Here is a 21,694-nt window from a genome sequence, read left to right on the forward strand (position 1 = left end):
TTTCCTTTCCTTTCCTTTCCTTTCCTTTCCTTTCCTTTCCTTTCCTTTCCTTCTTTTTTTTTTTTTAAACCCATATCACCCTCCGACTTGGAGTCAATACTGTCTATTGGCTCCAAGGCAGAAGAGTGGCTAGGCAATGGGCATTAAGTGACTTAACCAGGGTCACATAGCTAGGAAGTGTCTTGAGGCCAGATTTTAACATAGAACCTCTAGTCTCTAGGCCTGGCTCTCAATCTACTGAGTCACCTAGCTGTTTCCTGGAAATGTTTTTTTTTTTTTTTTTTTTTTTTTTTTTTTTTTTTTTTTTTTGTGGTTGTTGTTGTTGTTGTTGTTGTTTCCGCAGAATTTCATTCTTGAGGATTTCCTAGCCTTTCTGAGCTGACATCTTTTGTAGAATTTTATTCTCTGGAATTTTAGCTATGTATTTCAATTTATATATACTTATGATCTTTGACAATCAGTTTAGCATTTTGATCTACATTTTGTGCATATGTCTCTGTGCTCTTTAAGATTATATTTCTGAATATAGAAGACCACTTTTTTTGGTACCTTCCATAGAAGGGGGCACAGAAGAAGTACTCAAAATTGTTGAATTATTCCTTTGTTATTTCTATTCTTAATGCATTTTGGTTTTTCTTAAAATTCGTATATCTAATTCTACAAACTTATACATGTGTTCAGTTTTTCTATTTGTACATATGTTGGACTAAAACTATAAACATGACATTCTTCTAAAAGGCTAAATAAATTAATTCTGTGTTACTCATTTATAAAAGACTTTCTCCAATCTTAGGGTATTTGGAATAATAGAATTTTAGATTTGGGAGGGCCTTAAGGGATCATTAGCACAAACAACCCAATTATAACAATAAGAAACTGATGTCCACCAAAGAGGTGAATAACTTGCCTCAGGTCACACTGTTATCTAGTGTAATATATGATACTAGATACCAAATTTACTATTACTCTGACATTCTTCCTGTGAGACTATATACTCTCATAGAAGAAAGCAATTTTCATAGAATTTGTAAGAGTGCTAAGCTTAAAGAAAAAAGTATCATTTTGGGGGCAACTAGGTGACATGTTGGGTGACATGACAGGCCCAGAGATGGGGGTCCTGATTTCTCTAAGAATTTAAATTTAGGTTTTTATGCTAATATGAAAGTTCTAAAGTAATATTGTGGTTGCAGATTTAAAAATGTTATAGCTTAAGTCAAAATGACTTTTAGCAGCTTCATTTACAAAGATGTGGAAAGAAAGTGAAAAAACATAGAGAGACTGAAAATACTGCCTAGCTACAAATATCCTAAGTTTAATCCTAATGCCTCCAGACTGCAAATGCAAATCCAAAAGTGAATCTCACTAGAATCCAAAGTCCTAATTAGGAAGCCAAAACCCGAAGAGCCAGGAGAAGCTAAAGAATCTGCTAACAACCTTCAGTGCACATGAGGCTAAGACCATCAAGAATCTCACCAGAACACACACTGAAGGGAGTGTTCCATTGAAGTGCCAAAGAGCAGAGAGCAGTCTCCTCACCAGAGGAAAGAATCACTCATTCACAACTGCAAGCAGAGGCAGGATCCAGGGAAAGAGTCTCCCCCTCCAGTGTGGCTCACTAAGACAGAGAGAGTGAATCAGTCCTCAGGCTGGCTTTTTAAAAGCAGTTTCCTCAATCATTTCCTGTTGCTCTCACACTTTAGGGGAACCAATCACCTTTCAATTTGTCTAGTATGCCCAAGGGCTGGGCAGTGGCCTTTGGAGGTGTGAGCTTATTCTGTTAACTATAGTATCAGGTAGGAGTACTTTAAGTTCTTGATTTGTTTAGCTAAAAAACAGACTAGGGGAGAGTTAATCTTCTCTTCACAGTTCAAATTTGGCCTCAGGCACTTTCTAGATCCTAGGCTAATCACTTAAACCGAGATCTCCCTCCCTCTCCCCCCCTTTTGATAGACTTGACAATTTTTATTCTGTGAGCCAATTAGAATGGTACTATATACAGAGGAGATAGGGAAGAATAATTTCTTGGTTTCCTCCTCTTTGGACAAAGTCTTGATGATCTCTTTCTTAGCTTGTAGACAGTCTTCCTGATGCTTTCTTGCTTCCTTAATCTGGGATTGGTGAACTTCAGTCTGGTTAGCTAGGAGCTTCTTCTGGGTCTTGTCTGTCTTTAGTTTATAAATGTGCTCCATAAAGATACACATGTTCTTGAACACATTTCCCTTAACCTTGAGATACAGGCTGTGGCACATATGTTGTTCAATTTCTTTGGATTCATGATATCTTCAGAGTAGATGTTCTTTATATCTAGGTCACCTTCTTAGGCATATAAGCATTGATAGTACCCTTATTGACCCTGGGCAAATCACTTAACCTCCATTGTCTAACCCTTTTCTCTCTTGGAACCAATACACAGTATTAATTGTAAGATTTAAGCTAAGAGTTTTTTTTTTAAAGTATCATTTCAACCAGAAAGCTACTTTGCTTTTCTTTTTCATAATGCTAATTTTCAACAATAAAAAAAATGTAACTTTGAATAATGTAGAAAATCTTTCTTTTTAGTTAGCAGCTAGCTAATCAACCATGATCTCAGGGATTTCTTTGGCCACTTGTGACTAAAGGGGTGCTGTATCCTGAAAAGTTTTCCCACATTTTGTGTATGCCATTTGATATCGTTTCTCTTAAAGCTTGACTGATTGATTCACTTTGACAAGTGGATAATAATTTCCTTAAAAACCACTGTGACCCAAGTTGTTATCCCTATAGCTTGAATATAGATCTTGAAAAGTTGTTTTATGTTACTTGTTTAGATAGTAGTCTTATTGCCTAGTATCTTTTTTGTATTATTGATATCTTTTTTACATTCCAATCATTTCCTAATATACCTTTTCTGCTTTTAGCCTTTCCTTGTGAGAAAGACAAAAAAGGTTAAGACCTTGAGGTAACAATGATTATGGCTTATAGAAGTAGTGTTGAAAATTAAGAAAAAAAATAATCTCTCTGTCTCCCATATTGACTTAGAAAACCACATGTTACCTAACATTGTCTAAGTTTACATATTTTGTTAATCATTTTTACATTTGGTTGCAAGCCTTGAATTTGACACCTCTAAAGTCAACATTCTAAGTGCATTATCCTTTTCACTCTTTTCTCCTGGAACAAGATTGATGATTATAAGTACATAATGTTGGTCTTTATTTTATTGTTATTTTCATTTATGTAGCTATGATAATTGAATAAATTATTTTCTTGCTTCTGCTTAATCTTTTGACATTACCTCATAGAGTCCCTCCCTTGTTTCTCTGAATCTTCCTTATTAGCCTTTTTTTTTAAACAGTTCAGTAACATTCTATGTTGTTCTATATTGCACTTTGTTAACCATTTTCTAATACAGTGGTCCCTAAACCGCCCCCTTTCCAGAAAAAATATTACTTAGTCCCCTGGAAATTAATTAAAAAAAATTTTAATAGCAATTAATAGGAAAGATAAATGCACCTGTGGCCATCACCGTCCCCCTGGATCGTTGCAGCACCCAACAGGGGGTAGTGGTGCCCACTTTGGGAATCACTGGTCTAATAGATGGGAATACATTTTGTTTCCATTTCTCTGCTACCTCAAAAAGTGTTTGCTATGAATACTTTAGTATATGTTGTACCTTTTTGTCTTTTATCTCAATCAAACATTTGTTAAGTTCCTACTCTGTGGGTAAGAGATATGTATGGTATGTTATAATGAAAAAGGCATTAGTCAGGAAGATGTTGAGTTCAAATCTTGACTTAGACTATTATTGTCTGAATTACCCCACTAGTATCTCTAAGTTTTCAGTCTCCTCATTTGCAAACGAAAAGGGTGTTGGATTTATTAGTCTCTAAGGTCCCTTGGAACTAAAGATTTTTATGATGCTATGTTCTATAAAGCATAGAGATACAAAGACTCAAGTAAAATAGTTACTTTCTTCAGAGAGTTTACATTGTATCAGAGAGAAAACATGGAAAAATGTGACATCGAAGATACATACAAAATAAATACAAAGTAATTTTAAGAGGAAGACATCAGCAAGGTTTTCTAATACCTGATTATAATGAGAGAGAGAGAGAGAGAGAGAGAGACAGACAGACAGACAGACAGACAGACAGACAGACAGACAGACTCTGGCCTGGTCCAGAGGCCCCAACAAAGAGGGCATAGAGGTGAATTAAACAAGGCTTCTAGCCCTGAGGCCTCCTAAGAAATGCCAAGGGAAAAGGAAAGGGAGTCAGCTTAACTTAGCCATGTGACAATTCAAAGGGAAGCAGTCTGAGGTTTCAACTGGAGCTCCTCCAAGGCCAAGTTCAAAAAGCAAAATCCTCCTCACAGGAAGTTATCATCATATGTAAAAGATAGTTCTTTTCATCACTTAATGTGTACACCTCCAGTACTATGTGGACAAATGGCAGCCTCAACCTTGTTTTGGACTGCCCAGGGAGCAGTCACTGGTTTTTGATTCACTCACTAACACATGTGGGTCACAGGCCTCCCCCCTTCCCACTTAATTCTGTTGGGTGGGGTGACATTCCTGGTGGCTAAAGTCTAAAGAATGAATAAAGGTGAGCTAATTCCATTTTCACAGCTCTCAGTCTATTGAGCCACCCAGCTTCCCCCTGGAGTGTTATATTTTAAAAGCATTTAGGCCAATTTTGAGGGAATGTAGAATTTATGAGTAGTATTTTTTTGTTTTTTTTTCAGATAGCTTTTTTGTTGTTGAGTCATTTCGGTCATGTATGACTTTTTGTGAAGATAACTGGAGTGGCCATTTCCTTTTGCTGCTCATTTTACAGATAAGAAAACTAAGGTAAACAAGGTTAAATGACTTGCCCAGAGTCACAAAGTTAGTGTCTGAGGAGGGCATTTAGGTGTTACAGAAGGGCTAGCACCATGGGTATGAATGCTTGCTACTACTTATTCACCTTTTGTGTCCACCTGGCACCCATCTCTTACCTGTAGCCCTGAAGCTGTAGTGTGTGCAGTGGCCACGGTCTGATAAAGTAACTTGGCAGATGATTAAAAAAAAAGGTAATGAATGGGCCACAAACCTGTCAATAAATTGAAGGAGATGTTATAGCCTACGCTTGTGAAGAATATTCCCTAAAAGGATGATATTAGAAAATGAGAATTGTTTTATTAGTTTAGAGATAAGTGAAGAAGCTGCTTGAGGAAGAATTAAGAGTTTGAAGCAGAGCTGACAGAGAGTGTTAATTTCTACTGTTGGCAGTTATAACCATTTTTCTGTGACAGTTACTTTCTGGGTGTGGCAGTTTGACAGTTGGTCTCAGGCACTTGGCAGTCACATACAAGGACTCCCATCTTTGCCTCTCTGTCTGAGTGAAAGACCTGAAGGAGCTTAGTGTGTTCTTTTCCAACTTGGGAAACACTATTGATTATCTGTTACTGTTTATAGATTGATTAAACTCTGAGAAGACCAAAGAAACCTTGTTTTTTGGTTTGGACTCTTGAGTTTGTTAAGGCTCAGAGTCCTCACTTCATTCTTTTTTTTTTTTTTTCTTCTTTTTTTTTTTTAACCCTTAACTTCTGTGTATTGGCTCCAAGGCAGAAGAGTGGTAAGGGTGGGCAGTGGGGGTCAAGTGACTTGCCCAGAGTCACACAGCTGGGAAGTGTCTGAGGCCAGATTTGAACCTAGGACCTCCCGTCTCTAGGCCTGGCTCTCAATCCACTGACCTACCCAGCTGCCCCCCTCACTTGATTCTTGTTGAGACTTAACCAGCTAGCCTTTGTTATTTTTATAACTTAAAAGGTGAAATTAAGAATTCTAAGGATAATAGTGGTAGTTTTATTTAGAATAGTATGAATTTGGGTTAGTCAGATCAGGGAGGTGTAGCCTGTGAAACACAGGAGAAGCAATTCCTTGGGGAATCAGGGAATTTTATTTGGGTGGAGTTAGAATCCCTTAGAATTAGAAATCCTTTTTTGTCCTTATATATTTTAAATAAATAGTCTATTTTTCTATAAGAAGAGTCTCTTTAGCATTCCTTGTGCCTGGCCCTGAAGGGAAGTTCATCTATGAGCTTCACTTTATCACTGAAGATACTTTTGATTAGATCTATCAAAAGTATCTGAAACAATTTTGAACCTTTTCCCCCATGGTTTTCCCTTTAATTTTTGAAGCTTGCCCATAATTATTTTTACACCCCTGTAGAATGGGCAGATAAGAACAGTTTCTTCTAGTGGCCATGAAGGTAGCTGAAACGGTTGCTTTGGAGTTCTTAGACCTTGGTCAGATATTAAGATGCTAAGGTCACCCACTACATCCAAGGCCTTTGCCAGTTGTCTTGACTTTTGTCTTGACTCTGGACTTGAATGACTGGAAGAAAGCGAGATTGATGACTTTGAACAACTCTACCTCACTTAAATCCAAATAATTGCATATTAAGTGTGTCATTAGTCCACTTAGAAAACAAAAGTATAAACAACAACACTATTTTAAGGCTAGAAATGTAGATTGGGACCTGGTTGTGAACTTTTAATGTCAAATGAGGAATTTATAATTGATCTCAGAGATAATAAGGAGCCATTGAGGTTTATTGTTTAGAGGTTTATTTTTTAGTCAAATAAGTTTGACACCAGTGGATTGATGAGGGGAGAGATTTTAAGGAAGGAGACACATTTAGGAATCTCTTAATAGTAGTCCAGGAAGAGAGGTGATGAGAGGCTACACACTTAGCTCTTTGTGGTTTGTATAGAAAGAGGGAGGCAAATATTATGGAGAATAAGATTTGATAACTGATTATCTATATTAGGGGAAAAGGAGTGAAAATTTATAAGGATATAAGGTTAGCAACCTAGGAGTTTGTTTGTAAGTATGGTGATACTTTTAATAGAGGGGGAGAAGTTTGAAAGGGGATGGGTTTTTGGTGCAATAGAGTGAGTTGTGTTTTGGATAAATTGAGTTTGAACTGCTCTTGGGACATGTAGTTCAGAATATGTAGTAAGCAATAGGTGACATGGATATGGAGAGTGACGATGAATATATAGATTTGGGAATCATCTGCATTTAGATAATTTTACCAAAGACCCTGGCAAAAGTGAAAAGAGTATAAAAGAGTTCTTAAACTTTTTTGTGCTATAGCCCTGTTTGTCAAGTCTGGTGAGATCCATAAACCCTTTCTCAGGATATTTTTAAATAATGAAAAGAAATGTGCAATTTTCTTTTTTCCTCCTTTTCCAAGTACATGGATCCCCCTGATATCTACCCTTAAGTCTATGCAGGGGTCCCATGTTAAGAATTCCTGGTCTAGAGGCATGGTATATTGGCCTTGAGGAAAATTTGGAGCAGCTATTGTGAGGAGTTAACAAGGAAAGAGTAATCTTGTTGCTGTGTTCCAGTGAGCTCCCCTGCTGAGATTAGATCATGTAATTTCTAGCAAACTTGTTCTTTGTATGGCTTCTACATCTTTAGTCTCTGTTGCATAACTTTCATCATCATTTTTCAACTAGAGAATGAGGATGGTGGATAACTCCAGATTAGTACTTGGCCAAGTCTAATCCAATTCAATCCAAATTTATTAAGTACCTACTATGTTCCAGGCACTGTGCTAAACACTAGGGATACAATTAAGGAAAAGGAAGATAGTTTTTGACTTCAAGGAATGTAAAGTTTAAATGGAGGAGGTACCTGTGTATGTGATATATGAAGGCATCTTGTTCTGTGGAGTTGAAACCGGGCAGAGTAACAGATGCAGATTGGAATAACCAAAAATACAGTTTCTGCCCTCAATAAGGGAAAGTATTGGGAAGACTTTGGTACTCTACTCTCCATCCTTCCAATTGGAGGGGAGAGGAGTTTGAGGAAGGTGTTGTTGGTCAAGGCTTGGGTTAGAAACATGATATGTTGTGGACAGTTATGTGGCTCACTAAATTGAAAGTTAAGCCTAGAGATGGGAGGTCCTGGCCTTCAGTTCCTTTCAAATCTGGCCTCAAACCCTTCCAACTGTTGGATACTGGGCGGGTCAGTAACACCAACCCTTCCCCCCCCCCCCCCCCCCCCCCCACACACACACATTGCCTAATGCATACAACTCTTCTGCCTTGGAGTCAATATATAGTATTGATTCTAAGACTGATGGTAAGGGTTTAAAAAACAAAAGGAAATATGGTATAAGATTAAAGATGATTAGTTTAACCTGGGAGGGGCATCTTGGAGTTGTTTCAGAAGTTGAAACCAGGTAGAGCATCAGGTGGAGTTTTAAGTGTTGATAGGATAAAGAAGCAGGGAGTTTGAGGATAAAGGAGAAGATAGAGTTGAATTGGTTAACAATGAGGGCCACACTCTGAAGAGAGGAAGGGGAGTCCAGAGCAAGAGTGAAAGATGAAGGACAGGAATGGATAAAATAACTGGATATCATGGTGAAAACATCTGTTTAGGAAGAGTGAAACAGAAGGAAAGAGAATTGATAAGAAAGATGAATTTCAGCATTCTGGACTAATGGGCTAATTGTGAACTACAATCTTGGATATGGATAATTATGATGTAGACAAATGGATTGAACAAAAAGGAAAAGATATGAGTGGTGGGTTTAATGAGAGGCAGTGAGGAGTAAAAAATATGCCCATCTCTCCTCCTGGTATATTAAAAAGTAGGAGAGAATTTGGCCAGGGATGGAGAACCTTCTGAAAAGAACCAAGACTTTGTATTCAAGACTTAGAAAAAGGTAGGAGAGAAATAAATTTAAGACAAAAGGAAGTTTGTTATAGGATGGAGGAGATATCAGTTGAACCAGGCATTTTTGAAGGCAGGTATTTTTGATGATATAAAACTTAGGATTCTAAATGAATGTATATTTACTACTAGTTTCGTTTCCTCATCTCACAATAACTGGTGATGATGCAGGGTCCAGAGAGACTTTGCATGTAAAATATACATTTTATGTCAAGTACATCTTAGTGTCTGAAGCTCTGAAGTCTTCCTCCTAAAAGTAGTCAAGTTAGTAAGAGCCTCAGCACTTGATACTTGTGTCCTGGGATAAAAGTGGCACTTTTATTATGGAAGATATTTTTGCCTACATTTAGTATTAGGATTCTGGAGGGAGACTTCCAAATGCAGTCCTTGGGCATTCTTTGGTATGGAAAGCTGTGGTCTTACTGTGGTGGCATAGGGAAGAGTAGTTGAAATCCTGTGACTGAGAGAGTTTAGAGTTAAAACCATCAGGAGCAGTGATGGAGAAGGAGGAGTAGGTTTTTAGGGCAGAAACCTTGGTGTTAATACCTTATATTCCTGGGTACTCAGTGATGATATACAATGTTGCTGTTGTGACACAGAGAAAAGTACTTGCAGTCTTCCAAGTAAGACAATATATTCTTGGCATTGGATCCTTTTTTTTTAAAATTAAAATATTTTTTTCAATTACATGTAGAAACAATTTTTTTTCTTCTTTCTTTTTAAACCCTTACCTTCCATCTTGGAGTCAATACTGTGTATTGGCTCCAAGGCAGAAGAGTGGTAAGGGTAGGCAATGGGGATCAAGTGACTTGCCCAGGGTCACACAGCTGGGAAGTGTCTGAGGCCAGATTTGAACCTATGACCTCTCATCTCTAGGCTTGGCTCTCAATCCACTGAGCTACCCAGCTGCCCCCTGTAGAAACAATTTTTGACAATTGTTTTCTGACATTTTGCAATTCAGATTCTCTACCTCCATCCTTCCTCCATTCTCTTTCCCTACCCCAGGCAGTTAAATAGTCTAATATACATTATACCAGTGCTTTAATGCAATACATATTCCATATTTCTCATGTTGTGACAGAAGACACATCACACATAAAATTAAAAAAAAACTTATGAAGGAAATAGAGTGAAAGATGGCATGTTTTCAGGAGCTTGCAACCAGGCTCCAACAATTCATTCTTTGGCTGTGGAAAGGATTTTTTTTTAACATGAGTCTGTTGGAGTTATCTTGGAACCTTGTTTTGTTGATAGTAGCTTAGTCCTTCACAGTTGATCATTACAATATTTCTGTTACTATATACACTGTTCTCTTGGTTCTAATCACTTCACTTTTGATTAGTTCATATATCATTTCAGTTTTGGCATTAGATTCTAATGGAAGGAAGTTTCCAAATGTAGTCACTAAGCTGGAAAGAGATAGAAACCCCGCCTTATTAGAGGGCTCAGGGAAGAATAGTTCTTGGGATAAGTTGCATGTTAGTAAAGTTTCCCACTTTCCTGGGTGGTTTTTGGGAATGTAGGGATGCAGAATTTTTACAGTTGAGTTTAACAGAGTCTCTTTAGGTCTAGAGGGAAAATGTTCCAAACCAGCTGATTTCCCATGTAAGGAGCAGGAGTCTCAATCACTGAGTAGGGCTGGAACACCAATTCATACTAGTTGGTTTCAGTGCCAGAACTGTCTTACTCTTTTTAGTCCAGAAAAATATACTTATCTACAAGTAGGACTAAAGAAATAAGAAAATTATGAAATTAGATGCTGGCTACCTTTTTTCACTTTATTTTTCTTGTTGTATTTTTCAACTCGGTTAATAGAATAGAAATGTTTTGTAGTATACTACTTTACATGTTTGACATAATGCTTGCCTTCTCAATGAGAAGGCAAGGAATTGGAGGGAGAGAATTTGGAATTCAGAAATTTAAAAACTAAATGTTAAAATGAAGTATACTTACTTTTAAAAATTGAATAATGGAATATTTAGAAATATTCAGATTCATAACCTACAGAGAAGTTTGTTTGTCATAATCCTGTCTGATGGAGTTTTTTCTTTTATACTTTTGTAGAAGAGATTGAAGAAGAATCTGAAACGTCAATAGATGCTGATTTGACAGATAAACAGAAACATCAGTTAAAACATAGAGAACTATTTTTGTCACGTCAATATGAATCCCTTCCTGCAACACATATCAGGTAAGAATTCTGTGGAAGTTGTTTTGAGATTGTAATAGTGTCACAAAATGCCTGTTAGGGAGGTCTAAAAAAAATCATAGGATCCCCAAAATGCTTAAGTAAAAAGAGTCTTTGAAAAGTTCTTTGGTCTACTCCCCTATTTTCCATATAGCTGAATACCTGAACTTTTTTTTTTTTAAATTATATATTTTTTAAAACCCTTAACTTCTGCGTATTGACTTATAGGTGGAAGAGTGGTAAGAGTAGGCAATGGGGGTCAAGTGACTTGCTTAGGGTCACACAGCTGGGAAGTGTCTGAGGCCAGATTTGAACCTAGGACCTCCTGTCTCTGGGCCTGGCTCTCAATCCACTGAGCTACCCAGCTGCCCCCATGAATGCCTGAACTTTTTGTGGCAGATAAGTACCTTCTTCAAGAGTATCTCAAAAGATAACCTTCATTGTTTAAATTCTTTTTATTTCGAACTTAATAAACATCAAATGAAATGTATTTCCATATACATAGAACAGAAAAAGATTGTACAATAACCTGCAGGTCTCTATTATGTACAGCTTCATTTTCCTTTAAAATATAAAATTGAACTATACTTTTCAAGGTACCACAGCTTAATCTGTGATTTTCTTTCATTTTTTCTTCTCTTCTGTGTTTAAAAAAATCAATTATCAATTCAATTTTTAAAAACTTGAATTTTTTTAATTGCTTTGGTTTTTCAGAATTTTTAATTTGGTGTTTAATTGGGATAGTTTAGTTTCTGAATTTTTTTTAGCTTCTTGCCCAATTCATTGATCCTACTCTTGCAGTATTTTAATTTTAATTTTTAAATTCTTTTCATTAAATATATTTTATTTCCCTAATTACATCTAATAATACTTTTAAACTTATGTTTTCCAAAATTGTAAGATCCAAATTGTCTTCCCTCCATTTCCTCCTCTGGGAGAGTAAGCAATTTGATCTGGGCCGTACATGTCTTGTACTATTTTTAAAATGAGAGTATTTAAAGATATGCATTTTCCCCATGAAACTCAATTGACTGAATCCACCAACTTTTGTATGTTGTCTCATTGTTATTTTTATAGAGGCAGCTAGGTGGTAGGGTGTGTAGAGTGCTGGAGACGCGTTATATTTTATATATAATTTATATTTTATTTATAATTTGGTTATTAGTTGTGGCCCTTCACTGTACCTCTGTCTCAGTTTCTTCATCCATGAAATGGGGATAATAGTACTTCGGTGTATTGTCTCATAGGTGGAAGATTGGTAAGGGTGGGCAATGGGGGTCAAGTGACTTGCCCAGGGTCACACAGCTGGGAAGTGGCTGAGGCCGGGTTTGAACCTAGGACCTCCCGTCTCTAGGCCACTGAGCTACCCAGCTGCCCCCTTTATAGAAATTTTTTAGGTGTGCCAGCTTAACCAGTATAACCTTGAGTTTTTCCTCTGTTTTGAATTTGAAATGTAACACCACCCTTGCTCCCCATTATTAATTGCAAGGGCATTATGGTTAGGAAACTTTGATAACTTTGCATATATGGATTGGATGAAGTTTGCTAAACTGATTGTCAGTTGAGTCATGCATTCTTTTGCCTAAATATAGCTAACTAAACTAGTATATAGGAACTTCCTGGTTCATAGGCTGGTTAATCAGTGGTCAAACACAGAGTCACTTCTGTATGGAATGCTTCCCTAGCAGTAGACTAGTCTTCACTGTATATAGTTTTACACTGGAATCCCTTTATTTTGTAACATTGAGTCTGTATTCTTCAACTGATACTGTGTTAGTGTGCAGTGGAGAGAATGGGAAATATAATTGTTAGATTTGGGAAGAAAGGAGGGATAGGAAAATCAAGGGACACAGTCTACACAGTCTTTGGAAGATCATAGAATTAGAAGCTACCTTTGAAATGCATCTTCTTTTTGTTCTTTGAGCAGTAATAGTGCTAATAATTTGAGCAATAATAGTCTACACAGAAGAATTCCAAAAGAGAATCTGCTCATGGATATTTTTTGTTCAGTTACTCTTTAGTGGTGAATTCTGTTTCATAACACACCTTTGATGTAAAGGCTGTTTTACATGTGGAACAAATTCCAAAGATTAGAAAGATGATCACTCAAGTTTGCTTATCCCATCTGAAGTATTTCGAAGTAAATACTCTCTAAATGAAGTTATGTGGCAAACATGATTGTCTCAGCACTAAAATGTGAAAGTAAAGCAATCTATAATTATCTATGTATAGATACATATCTACATATGCCAGTATAGTTTTATTGATGTTGCTAATACTACAAGAGTTGAATTATAACTTCATATCTTGGATGAATAGAGAGTGAGGAGTACAGATGCAGTCATCACCCTTTTGTTGAATGCTTTCAGATGAAGATCACACTTTTCTTTGTAGAGTTTCTGTTCTTTGTCAGCCTTCTCCATGCTGATGTGAGCATCAATATCCATGAGAGGGTAGCAGGCCAAGGCTTTAGCAGCAATACAGTTTGAGGCTGCATTGATTTTAGTCATAGAGTAAAAACCCTACTCTCATCACTCTATGCCAATAAGAATTTTTTTCTTTTAAGTTCTAAATGATTAGAACAATCATGTGGCTGAACTTACAGACATTATAGTTTTTGTTGGTGCACACACTGATCAATTTTTTTCTCATAATTGTGAATGGTCTTTGAGGAAATTCAAATTTGACAGTTAAGACTCTTGGCAGCATTAGATTCATGTTCTTGAGTTGGTTGCCTATGTTGGTCTGGTTTCTATAATTAACCCAGGGATTATATACAGTTGGTGACATTAGGAGTTGGTAGTTATCTTGAGATGGATGGGTTTTTTTTAGCTTGAATGAGAATAAAAATTCTGAGAACTGCTTGAGAAGTTGTTATTTTAGAATGGGAGGGAGAAGCAAAGCCTTTATAAATAGGTATTGGAACAAAAAAGGGGGGGGAATATACTGTACTTTTGACAGATTTATGAGGCTATAAGCAGCTATGCCACAAAGAAAACTATTAACTCTTCACATGTAAGCAAAAAGGATGGTATTAAACCATACTTAATATACTTTCTTCTGCTTTAGAAAAGTCTCCACAACTCTGGGTTGCTCTTGCAGTTTCAGTAGGTAGTTTCCAATAGGTAGCAATATAATAACAATAATAGCAGCAGTAATAATACTGGCTTGATCCATCACAACCTTTTTTGAAGAGAAATTTATACATCAATAGCATCTCAAGCCATGAAGTGAATGCCAGCAATCAAAAAAGGGCAACAACTGGGGCAGTTGGGTAGGTCAGTGGATTGAGAGTCAGGCCTAGAGACGGGAGGTCCTGTGTTCAAATCCCGCCTCAGACACTTCCCAGCTGTGTGACCCTGGGCAAATCACTTGACTCTCATTGCCCACCCTTACCACTCTTCCACTTATGAGCCAATACACAGAAGTTAAGGGTTTGGAAAAAAAAAAAAAGGGCCAACAGCTGATGGGAAGAAAAATGGACATTCAGGCCAGAGGAAAAGGAGGACTCTGGGTTTTCTCCTTTTCTAATCATATTTGTACTTCATATTTAAGCTCTTTGGATATGGAGCCAGAAAGGTAATTGATTATGTCCGTAAATTTTCTATTAGTTCTTTCCCCACATTAGAAAATGCCAAGATGTTGAACATACAAAGGTATTCAGTAGACATTTGATGGATACTTACATATATGTTTTGCACTCTGGACAACTTGGATTACTTACCACTGGACTATCAAGCCTTTACTTCCTTGCTACTATACCATAAAGACCACTAGGGCTTTAGAATATCTCTTTCACTCAGCCTGTTGGTGATTGACCCACCTTATTTGTTGACATTTGTTCTTCACATGATCCTGCTTAAGAGAATCTTGTGTGTGCATGGGTGTGTGTATATGTGTGTATAGGGGAGAGAGAGAGAAAGAGACAGAGAGAGAGAGAACACTAGTACATTCATTAGCACTGATGGTAAGTACTGGAAGTAGAAATACATGGTAAAAAAAAGAAGTCTTGCCTTTAAGAAGCTTATATTTTAGTGGTGCAAGTTGGTTACAGAAAAGGAGACTGAATAGAGGGAATGGAGTCTTCATTACATTCTTTGTGATTAAAAGGCTATGATTCTACCTACCTGATAATACTACTTACTTTCTGAGAGAACTGAATGTAGAATGAGACTTAAATTTTAGACATGATCAGTGAAGAAATTTGATTTGCTTTTCTGTGTATATTTGTTATGAAGGTTTCCTTTCTTCTCTTTCTTTTTTTCCTTTTCATTGAGAGTAGGATGGGGGGATGAGGTAAGAGAAGTGGGATGGGAAGAAAATAAATTCTTCCCAAAAAAGCCATTTTTAAAAAAGCAATAACTAAGGCCTTTAAAAACATGGTTTTCTTGTTTACTCATTTCATTTTTGTCAGACTTTGTAATCCTATTTGAGATTTTCTTGGCAAAGACACTGGAATGGTTTACTCTTTCGTTTTCTAGGTTATTTTGCAGATGAAGAAACTGAGGCAAACAGGATTAAATGATTTGTCAAGGGTCATACAACTAGTGAGTGTTTGGGGTCATATTTGAATTAAGATTTTTCCGACCCTAGGGTAGGTGCTCTATCTATCTATACTATGGCACCCAGATGACCTTTGCAATATGGTTATAATAACAAGATCCTTAAAACAGAATTTATGTTTAGAAAGCTTATTTGTAAAAAATAATTAAGCCAAATAAACAGATTGACTGTGGGACACAGTATATGCTCCATTCTATCCCTGAGAGGAAGCTTGTATGCTTCCCTACCAGCCCTATAATGATCAAAATTCTAATGATTTTCAGAATAATTTTCCTTTATATAATTTTGATCATTGTATCAATTATTTTTCTCATTCTGCTCACTTGTTACTGAATCATTTCATGCATATTTCTAAATTTATCTTAATTCTTATGGTATTAATTTATATGTGATATTACAGCACAGAAATACTTCATTATATTCTTTTTTTAAATGTTTTATTTTTTCTAGAAAAAATTTTCCATGGTTACATGATTTATGTTCTTAAGCGCCCCCTCAACCCCCAAACCGATGTGCATTTCCATTGGTTTCTTCATGTGTCATCAATCAAGACCTATTTCTATATTATTGATAGTTTTACTAGGGTGACCCTTTAGAGTTTATTTCCCAAATCATGTCCGCATCAACTTATGTGTTCAAGCAGTTATTTTTCTTCTGTGTTTCCACTCCTGCAGTTCTTCCTCTGAATGTGGGTAGCATTCTTTCCATAAGTTCCTCAGAATTGTCCTGGGTCATTGCATTGCTGCTAGTACAGAAGTCCATTACATTCTATTTTACTACAGTGTATCAGTTTAATCAGTATAATGTTCTTCTGGCTCTGCTCCTTTCACTCTGTATCAATTCTTGGAGGTTTTTCCAGTTCACATGGAATTCCTTTATTCCTTTTATTATTCCTTTGAGCACAATAGTATTCCATCACCAGCATATACCACAGTTTGTTCAGCCATTCCCCAATTGAAGGACATACCCTCGTTTTCCAGTTTTTTTTTGCCACCACAAAGTTTTGTATGAGTTTGTTGATCTATGATCTCTTTGGGGTACAAACCCAGCAATGCTATGGCTGGATCAAAGGGCAGACAGTCTTTTAAAGCCCTGTGGGTATAGTTCCAAATTGCCATCCAGAATGGTTGGATCAGTTCACAACTCTACCAGCAATGCATTAATGTCCCAATTTTGCCAAATCCTCTCCAACATTCATTACTCTCCCCTGCTGTCATTTTAGCCAATCTGCTAGGTGTGAGGTGATACCTCAGAGTTGTTTTGATTTGCATTTCTCTAATTAGAGATTTAGAGCACTTTTTCATGTGTTTATCAATAGTTAACTAATCCCAATACTATACAAATTATTTGACATAATAAGCAAAGAAAGAGTTCTGCCAAATTCCTTTCATGACATAAATATGGTACTGATTCCAAAGCCAGGCAGACCAAAAACAGAGAAAGAAAACTACAGACCAATCTCCCTAATGAACAGATGCAAAAATCTTAAATAGAATACTAGCAAAAAGTCTCCAGCAAGTGATCATGAGAGTTGTCTTATCATGATCAGGTGGGATTCTTTGTCATAAGTCCTTCAGAATTGTTCTCCAGGTTATCTAAGGTCTGTAATTGCAGCATGGGATTTGTCATCAATCTGTCTGTGAAAGGTAATAATGTATAATTGTTGCCAACACTGACAAATGATGAATCAAAGGGAAAGTTTTCTTTAAAAGAAAAGAAAGTTGAGTAGAATGAAATCAATCTTTTTGAGGATCTAGATCATTTCGTAAAGTGCTGCTTTGCTTAGTCTTCATATTCCAATCATATAGAATCTTGTTTAGTAATTTGACTTTAGTTTCCATTTTGAAATTTTGTGATCAATATCTAGACCTGAGCTATGATTAGTCAAGGAGAGAAACTACTTAGTGACCTGCAGAGAGTTAGACACTGTCCCATTTAAATAATCTTGTCTCTGATTAATTTCTTTGAAAAAAGACTGTTTTCTTTCCAGTGACATCATCATCCTACTGCTTACCTTTTGCAGGTTTTTTTTTTTTTTTGTCATTTACATAGTGATCTAGGTCCTCTCTATCATCATGTATCTCTTCATCTACAACTTTAGAAGAAGGTCTTCTTGTGTACCCTGCATGCTGGCAGGGCTGGTCTCAACATCTGGATGTTGAAGGAGATTGTACAGTTTGCAAAAGTGAGAGATGGTCCCGTTTGTTCAGATGCCTCAGCCTTTTCTATATGTCCACAAGTCTCATCAAAATGGCAACTGAGTTAGAATTATTGTAGGCCACAGACCAAATTGGGGGTACAGTAATGTGTAGTTCCATGATATTGTGGCAGATAAAGCCCAGGCACTGCCCGTTCTACTTGGCTTATTTAGGCATATGCCAATAATGTAGAAGTTCTTGTGATTTCAGAGTTGTTTGAGTGTTAACCTCAGGGTATAAGCTTGATACCTTAAGTTTCTTCTTTTATCTGGACATATGTTAATAATTTTATTTTCACTATATATTTCACATATAGTCCAAATCACATTTCAGTATCATATTGGAGAAAAATTTAATGAGAAGAAAGTTTATTGGTAGGTCTTGGTTTAGATATATCTAATATATAAATATATTTCAAGTAACTTAAAAGTTGTTTTGGCTTGAAGTTTTAAATATGAAAGTTGTTTTTAAAGCTAAACGGAACAATAATGAACTTAAAAGACCTCCCTAAAAATACATCATTTTACACGAAATATTCTTCACATTGTTTTGGTGAATTTTAAGTAGAGAATAGTTTTTATTGTGGATGTCAAATATTCAGCATTCTCAATAAACCTTGGCCTATTTTGCAAATTTAAAGTGCACAAATTAGACATGGGTATAGAAATGAGTCATAGGTGTTATAAGTATTAACAAAGGCAAGGTAATTGTTATAGCCTTTGGGGCAGCTTGTTCAGTAATTACAAAACTTTTAACAAGTGTTTTTATTTATCCCCTACATCTTTTTGGCACATCATCTTTGCTCCTTAGTCAATATGTTTTCTTGTCTTTGTATGGTTTAAACTCCCTCGCCCCCTCGCCCCCATTAATTTCTGTCCTAGAATCATTTCATTAGTAAGTATTAATTCTAAGGCAGAAGAATTGTAAGGGCTAGGCAGTTAAGGTTAAATTAGTTGTTCAGGGTCACAAAGCTATGAAGTATCTTTGGTCATATTTGAACCCAAGACCTCTTGTCTCCAGGTCTTGCTGTCTTTTACTGAGCAACTTAATTGTCTGTAAGTTTTTAAAAAAGTGGCACAATCTGTTAATGCTTTGTATTAAGTAAATAAATAACTCCTATCTGGAAAGGTTGCTGGAATTTTCAGCTTTCAGTAATAGAGATGTGATGCTTCGTTATGAAAGGTGGGGTCAGGGTTGAGCCTGAGAGGAAACTGATGTCATTCATTTGTCACTGTTAATTATTTGAGCCCCAAATTAGGAATTTTGTCCAATCCCCCTCTTTATTTTTTTTTTGCCGAGAAGTTATTTTCAGCCCACCTTTTTTGACATGAGTAACTATTCTGTCATTCATTATATAATGGCATGCAAGGTTTTTAGTCGATCCAACTTATGCTTTTACTCTTTTGAATTTCTTTCAACCATATAGACCTGAAAGTTTTTACACCTTCTTCATTTGAAGATTCTCTCTGGCCTTTGATTTCTTTATTTCTTGAACTTCTGTAGTAACATTTTTGATTGATGTTGAATTATTTATTTTGTTCTTTGCATTGCTTTGACTCCTATCAGTTCATTATTTTTACTCCTGCTTTCATTTTCTGAGTAAGGACACCAAGAATTTCTGATTTGTTTACTAGGTTCTTTTCTGCCTATTTCTTTTTTGTTGCCTTCAATTGGATAATAGGGCATTTAGATTTTTCTCCTGACTATTTTACAGTTAGATATTGATGTAACCTTTGACTTTCCTCAGATCTTCAACAGCTGTTAAAAGTAACTTCCCTCTTATTGGTATTGGATCTCTATGGGTTGGGCTGTTGCTTGATAGCTCTACATTTCCTCCTGTGGTTTAAACTATGAAAAAAAACTGCTTCATTTACTATTGTGTGAAGGTCTTAGAATATTTTAAGCTTTCTGCCCAAGATGGAGAGAGAATGCTTTCATTAATGATAATTATAGCAGATTCCAGTGCTTTTCAATGATTTTGTTTTGGTATAATTGGACTGCTAGTTAGAGGCCTTCCTTCAAATTCAAAAAGGTCTTTTGGGAATTTCACTACTATGTATGGCTATCCTTTCTAAATCATTTGAGCTATCAGTGTAGTTTTTGTAAACCTTGTTTCTTTATTAGGTATTATTTGTTAGGTATATTTTCTGAAGTTTTGAGCAAAGATTTATAATGTCTTTGGGTTCTTAACTTTTTTTTTCTCTTTAGATCATTTATCTAATTTATTCAATCTTGGTTTATGGATAATGTGTATGTATTTATATATGTATGTGTGTGTATATATATATATATATTTATATATATGTGTATATATATTTGTTGTTGTTGCTGCCTTGCACCAATTTGCAACATATTATGATGTTACCTAGAAATAAGGTTAACACATGACAAAAAGCAACATGAAGACCTTCCCTATATAATTTTACTATGATAAAGTATTGGTACATCCTATTGTTTGCCCTCACTTTGATCAGTATCATCCCCTGCATTTAAGCATTTCCAGCAGACAAGTTAGTGATGTTTGTGTTGTGTTTGATATATCTTTCATTCTTATGGAAGGAATTAGGACATAGTGGAATGCACAGTGGAACTTACTGCACTGTCTTCTAAGTTGAGCTAATCCTCATGATGATTTTTAGTAGAACCTGTAATCTTATGCTTTATTTCTAAGATTGATAGGAATAATTTCATCATACTATCTAGGTTGCTTACTCATTCCGTGATATTCCCAAAGTCCAACTGGCCAGTGTTTTAGGGTTCCTTTCAGGCCTTCAGCTATCATCACAGCCTCAGAGCACACTGAGTCTTGGCTGGAAATGCTCCATTTTGTCATTGTTCTTTCCTGCAATCCCTATGATATGGATGATCTTTTGGGTTATAGATGGGCTTTATTATTTTCATTGTTATTCTCATTCATTTCTAAGATGTAGTGTAGTTATGTTTAATTTTTGGCAAATTATTACATAGTTAGATAAAAGTTTATTTTCATAATAGAAATGAAATCAAAGCTAATATCATCATTGCCATCTTCAAACTCATCATATTAACTCTACCTTATGTATTCCACTTCAAATATAGCATCATTCCTGAAAACAGTTAAGTAAAATGAAAGAGGTAATACAATCAATGTTACATGCCACCTTATGTTTTATTAGTAGGCTTCCATTTCTTACAAAAAGATACAAATGTACTCATAAGTTAGTAGTAGAATTTTCTAATGTTTTTATTCTGAGCTTTGTTGCTATTTAAAGGGGTCTTCATTTACATAGTTCTACTGTAATGATTATATTGGATATTTTGTTCTTTAATCCTATTTACTCACTTTGTTTCTTCATAAGAGTTTTGTATTTTGGAACTGCTAAACAAATTATGATATATATTCCTCATGGTACACTGTATATCATAATTTGTTTAGCAGTTCCTCAATTAATTGTTGGATACAGTATTCTAATCTTTTACTAGGAATATCTTTGTATAGATGGGTCTCTTATTTTCAATAAATTCTTTGAGAGAAAAACTTAGTTGGCCCAGAAGATATATGCAACTTTGCAGTTTTTCTCTGTGACTTTTTAAAAGGTTGGCTTCCTCTTTACTTCCTATAAATAGTTATGGGCAGGAAGTTGATATGAATGCGTAAACATCGTCTTTCCAAATGCAGACATCCTAATTATCATTTAACAGTTTGCAAAGTTCACACAATATTGCTCAAGATTTTCAGATTGTAAGATTTGTGTTAGTGGTTTTTCTAATTAAACTGCTGAAGTTGCATGCATATTATGATGCAAAATCAGTTATTAGTGGGAGATGTTCAATGTGTAATATTTAAAAACTAATTTTTAATTGGCATTTATATAGTTCTAGTTTTGAATTTGTCAGTATTAATTTAATTACTGTGATTGACTTTTTAAAAATAAATGCTTACTCTTTTAGTCTTTGAAAATATCCTTTGTGTCTATGCTTTTTTTGTCTTCCAATCACCTCAGTTTCTTGAAGGATGTCCTCTCTTATATCCTTGTATAAACTTTCCTTTATGAA

General features: G+C 35.8%; 1 protein-coding gene across 1 annotated transcript in view; it reads left to right on the forward strand.

The window, feature by feature from the left end:
• MTA3 (metastasis associated 1 family member 3) overlaps positions 1-21,694 on the forward strand; it is a 195,598-nt gene that overhangs the window by 46,815 nt on the left and 127,089 nt on the right. Inside the window, exon 4 of the mRNA XM_044659459.1 lies at positions 10,775-10,901. Coding sequence (XP_044515394.1) covers positions 10,775-10,901 — 127 coding nt within the window. The remainder of the gene's footprint in view (positions 1-10,774; positions 10,902-21,694) is intronic.

Source organism: Gracilinanus agilis, chromosome 2 (assembly GCF_016433145.1).
Source record: "Gracilinanus agilis isolate LMUSP501 chromosome 2, AgileGrace, whole genome shotgun sequence".
In the NCBI taxonomy this organism is placed as follows: domain Eukaryota; kingdom Metazoa; phylum Chordata; class Mammalia; order Didelphimorphia; family Didelphidae; genus Gracilinanus; species Gracilinanus agilis.